Raw genomic sequence first — 5,254 nt, 5'->3', positions numbered from 1 at the left:
GGACTGTTGGTCTTCGGTAGTGCAGCATCTTCTTAAATTACAAACCACAGCTGGTAGAGCAGTTTAATAAAACACAGACATTAATTGTCTCTGTAAAGAAAAAATGCTTATCTTAACCGAGATGATGGGAAGACTGGACTAATGAAGATTCTTCCCGACAGAATTCACCTTTTCCTTTAAAGCTACATCGACATTATTATTAGAAGTTTAAGGGAACCTGTACAATCTGGGCACGTTCATTAGATAGCAGACGATATTTATAAAAATATGGCTTTTTTTTTCTTTTTTACTTCCATTAGGCCTAGAAGTCTTGCCTCCATTGAGGGAATTGTGAATTGTGATAAACATTGCTATATTTTGAAGCAAAAATTTTCTGAAATTATAAAAATTCCCAAAGGGAGATGGTGTGGTGTGGTATTGTTCTTATACTCTGCTACATTGGGAAAGAGCAAGAAATGGACACAAACATACATAAGTGATTTTGCACCTTGACTGATTGAAAACTCATTGAGAATTTGTGTGGCATAATGCAGGCTGGATTTGGAAAAACTGATTGTTCATCAAAGCTATCTAATATAAGTGTGCTTTCTTGATGAATTAAAGAATCTGTGTTAAAACTGTGAACTCAATGCAGAATTAAGTAACACAAGGTATTGCATCAGATGGAACAAATTTTGCTAATTAAAAGTTTTAAGTTGTAAAAAAAAGTAAGATTAATTTTGTATCAGAAAATGTACTTTCATTTGTCTTAAGTATTTCTCACACCTGTAGTCATTCTTGGTTCCCATCTCACTTTTGAGCCAGAAAAGAGGTACTGTCTCACCCCTCTGCAATTGAGATTCACGTCCAGGTCCTCTAGCTCCAAATGCAGTGCTCCATTGTGCTGTTTAAACTGAGTGCTGTTGGGTGGCGTGATATTTTACAATCACAGTAGAAAACTGATTTGACAAGAGCAAGAAGAAGTAATTTCACATTTGTAGTTTTGGCTAAAATTGCTAAAATTCCAGCCTCCGTGTAACCTTTTAATTTTACTAATTTCTGACATCATAGACATGACTTTTTGAATCCCACACTGGGATGACCATTTTATGGCTAATATTTTATCTTTTATCTCCTGGTAACTTTATCCTTTCGCATGGCTTTAGTGTGCTATTATGACCCCCAGTTCTTCAAAACCACAGTAATTTCTAAACTGTCACTCTTGCTTTGGCTTTTTTTCCCTTTCTACTCATTCTTAACTATAGTTAACCAGTCTCAATATATCTTCCTTCCCTGCAGAAAGGCAATCTGTTTACACTTCTTTAATTGATTCTTTACCTCACAACAACTGTTCTGAGATCTCACTTGTCTCCTTCAGCTTCCCCTGATCACATACCCCACCCTCCAACATACATCTCAGTGGAAGACCTCTCCTATATTATTGTAGAAATTATTGGGCTTCATCTCAAAATCCCTTGACGTCCTTCTCCTTTACTCCCAAATTTTAATTGTTGGCCATTCTTCTTAACTGTGTCAACCCCCTCTAGTTGTGCCCTTGATTTTTTTCATTCCACATCTTTTTTAACAGTTTACCCCTGAAATCATCCCCCGAACTCCCCTTCCTCTCCAACCTACCTCCCCAGGTACTGACCTAGGGGTTGGGAACCTGTGACTTTGAGGCCACATGTGGCCCTCTATGTCCTTGGGGGCGGCCTTTTGACTTGAGTCCAAGTTTTACAGAAGAAATACTATTATTAAGGGGATTTGTTCTGTGAAGTTTGGATTCAGTCAAAGAGCCAAGGGCCACACTTGAGGTCTGTAGTATTTGACACTGATTATATCTCTTTTTGAATGCTCTCTCCTAAGTTTTTGTGACCCTGCTTTCTCTTGGATTGCCTCCTGCTGTGGTGGGTTTGGGAGTGGGGAGGAGGCCACTTTATCACTATCCCTTTGCTTAGTCTTTATTGACATTCAGTTCATCTTTGTATGTCCCCCAAAGCTTTGTCCTAGACCCTCTCCCCTGTATACTCTAATCTTCTCAATTATTTCAATAACTTCAGTTCTTGGCTTTCAGCAGAAGCATATCATAAATACATTCCATATGTACCTTAAATTCAGCCTGTCCAAAACAACTTATACTTCTGTTGATCGCATCACTCATATTCCCAACCTTGGAGCCATTCTCATCCTCTGCTCTCCTCCCATTTTCCCCATAGTCAGTCTGTTTCCACATCTCGGTGCTTCAACATCCATAGCATTTCTTTTATTTGTCTTCTTTCTACCCACCTAGATACTTATCCCCCCCCCCCCCCCCCCTGGATTATTGTAATACTCACCTAATTGTTTTCCTGTCTCAGGCCTGACTCCATCCTTTATACAACTGCTAAAGTCATCTTCTGTCACACTTTGTTACTTGAGAGATCAAATACAAACTCCTTTGATATTTAAAGATCTTCACCAGCTAAGCTACCATGAGATGGTTATAATATAAGAGCTTATGATTGCTGGGGATTTGGTGTGCACGTTGCTTTTATGCTATGCCTAACACCTAGAACTAAGTTTATCCTTTCCACACAGCTTTCTGAAACGAAGGTATTCACAGCTTCTTCTGTTCCAGCTGAAAACCATGTCACACCTGGACAAAGGTAAAAATCTTCTTTCCTTGAAAGCTATTAGAGCAAACTTTTCCAATTAGTTAATTTCAAGGTCATTTTATATTATGTGACTTAAATCAGGTCCCACATATAAGGGAAAGAAAAATTTCCCTTTTTTTTTGATTTTCATAGATGACAGCTTAAATCCCCCCACCCCCCGAGTGATGTTTCTAATAGTAGTCTTCACACAAATATTGACAACATTTAAAGTATTTTGCCATTATTGGTAATAGTTCTCCCAATTTAACTCAGTGGAATAAAAGGGGAAAAGTTTAAGATTGAGCTTTTTGGGAAATAGTAACTGTTGTCTTTCTGTGATTAGAAACCATAATATCCTGCATACTTATGTAGTGGAAAGACTGGATTTAAACATGAAACTGTTCTGTTAATAGAAACTTATTCTAAAGATCATTTGTAGACAATAGACTCTGAAGTTCTTACCAATTCTTTGCATCTGCACACATGAAAGGCTCTGAATTAGAAAGAAGTGTTAAGTAAGATAATTTTAATAATATTGAAACTCTTATTGCGTTAATCTTTATAAAAGAGTACACAAGGGGTGGCCAGGTGGCGCAGTCAGTAAGAGTGCCGGCCCCGGCGTCGGGAGACCCTGGATCAGTTCCGGCCTCAGATACTCGGCACACACACAAAATAACTGGCTGTGTAACCTTGAGCAAGTTACTTAACCCCAATTGCTTTAAAAAAAAAAAAAAGTTCACAAGCTCTGCTTGTGTCATAGGGAGGTAGGTTGGAGAGGAAGGGGAGATCGGGGGATGATTTCAGGGGTAAACTGTTAAAAAAGATGTGGAGTGAAAAAAATCAAGGGCACAACTAGAGGGGGTTGACACAGTACTCTGCTCAGCAAAATAACTGTTTTAGAGTTAAAGAAAATGAAATCCTCAGAGTCTAATAATACTAATTACATTTTGAACTTATGCTTTTTAGTTTTGACTCATTTAATCTAAATTACTCAATTTACTGCCGTTTATGATATCATCATGTAAGCCTTGTGAGTTGTGGCTTATCATGGAACTCTTTTTACCTTTTCGAGTCCCTAGAGTTTCTCTCCCTTGTAATTTTGGTCCTCATATTAGGTTAAAGTCTAGTGAAAGTTGGTTTGAAAATGTGTCACACATTTATCAGGGTAAAGGCTCTGAAATTCATCTTCCCAATTCTCCATCTCATTTCTTAGTATTCACTGAATTTAATGTAAAGTAAGTTCCAATGTATCCTCTGCTCAGAATAATGCTAAAAGCCTCCACAAACTAAAAAAAGCAGTTAGTGGGGGAGGTGTGGTACTTGGTTCATTTTAACAGATTCGAAATGAAGCATTTAAAGAAATCATTTCTCAAAAATTTTTTGCTGAATTCCTTGGTACCAAGGAAAACCTAAAAACTTAATTGTAAGGCCATTTTTTAAAGTGTTTTTCTGTGTACTACATTTGGAGTTTTGAAAAAAACCCCAGAACTGTTTTGGGGTAGATATTTTTTAAAGTACCATTGGAGGCTTTGGAACGTCTGTGATACTTGTTTCATGTTTATTAATTGTAGGTGTGAGAACAAATTTCCTAAGTGATAGGAAAATTTTATTTTAGTTTATGAAACTGTTCCTTTTTTCTGAAACACAAATTCTTTTCTTTTCTTTTTTTTTTTTTGCTTTATTAACTTCTGATTTACATCATTCATTTCTGCCAGATTTTGAGTTGCAGATTTTCTCCCCGTTTTTCCCAACACAAATTATTTTCAAGAAATATGTTGACTGACCAAATTTTGGAGGGGAGGCAGTAGTGAAAAGTCCAAAAAACAATGATGTACTCTTCCAAGCACATATCTGAACAATCCATGTGGAAAATGTTTCTGAGTTTTTTGGACCTGAGAAATATACATAAATAATAGTTTTATAGGTGAGATATTCCATCCATGGTGCTTATCACACAACTTTAAAGTATAGCTAAAACAAAATAAGCAAATTATCTTACAGACTAAAATTTTAGGTTTAGCTTTAATTTATGTTGTGGTCAAATAAGTGTTTTAAAGAAAGACTTTTGCTTGAAATAGAAGGATTGTGGAGGCCTCAGGATTATTCCTTATGATCAGGAATTGGTTGCAAAAACTGGGGATGTTTGCCTGGGAAAAGACTTGGGTAGGTATAATATCAGAAGGGCCCTTCTTTGGAAAAGGGAATTATTTGTTCAAGAGTAGAGAGAAAATCTAAGAATAGTGGGTGGAGGCACATTTAGGCGTGAGTTATTAAGAGGATGAAAAGTCTTTGAAAATGAGATTGCTGGGGTGGATAGGTGGTGCAGTGAAAAGAGCACCAAGCCCTGGATCCAGGAGGATCTGATTTCAAATCCGACCTCAGACACTTAACACAAAAGCCGTGTGACCTTGGGCAAGTCACTTAACCCTAACTGCCCTCCAAAAAGAGAAAATGAGATTGCCCTGAAGCAGAATGGGCTGCTTCAAGTGGCATGAAGTAGGTTCTCTTCCACTGGAGGTTTTCAGAAAAAGATTGTGTAAGCAATGGTCAGTTATTGGTGGTGGTTGTTGGGTTTGTTTTTTTTTTTTTTTAATTAATTTATTTTTAGTTTTAAACCTTCACTTTTTTTTTTTTTTTTTTTT

The 5,254-nt window shown here is 37.0% G+C and overlaps 1 protein-coding gene and 1 non-coding gene across 17 annotated transcripts in view; both read left to right on the top strand.

Moving 5' to 3' along the window:
* UBAP2 (ubiquitin associated protein 2) overlaps positions 1-5,254 on the top strand; it is a 193,308-nt gene that overhangs the window by 151,045 nt on the left and 37,009 nt on the right. For all 16 annotated transcript variants that reach the window (XM_069087965.1, XM_069087964.1, XM_069087963.1 and 13 more), the window contains one exon: positions 2,557-2,624. In XM_069087965.1, the coding sequence (XP_068944066.1) occupies positions 2,557-2,624 (68 nt within the window). The remainder of the gene's footprint in view (positions 1-2,556; positions 2,625-5,254) is intronic.
* On the top strand, positions 4,427-4,504 carry LOC138161183 (small nucleolar RNA SNORD121A). Its single transcript, XR_011168305.1, has one exon. It is a non-coding gene; the product is annotated as a small nucleolar RNA SNORD121A (small nucleolar RNA).

This window comes from Petaurus breviceps, unplaced genomic scaffold (assembly GCF_028583685.1).
Source record: "Petaurus breviceps papuanus isolate PSGF00001 unplaced genomic scaffold, PetGlider_PUasm1.0 183, whole genome shotgun sequence".
Lineage (NCBI taxonomy): Eukaryota > Metazoa > Chordata > Mammalia > Diprotodontia > Petauridae > Petaurus > Petaurus breviceps.
Note: the sequence above shows the minus strand (reverse complement) of the source record. Positions and strands in the feature narration are given on the sequence as shown.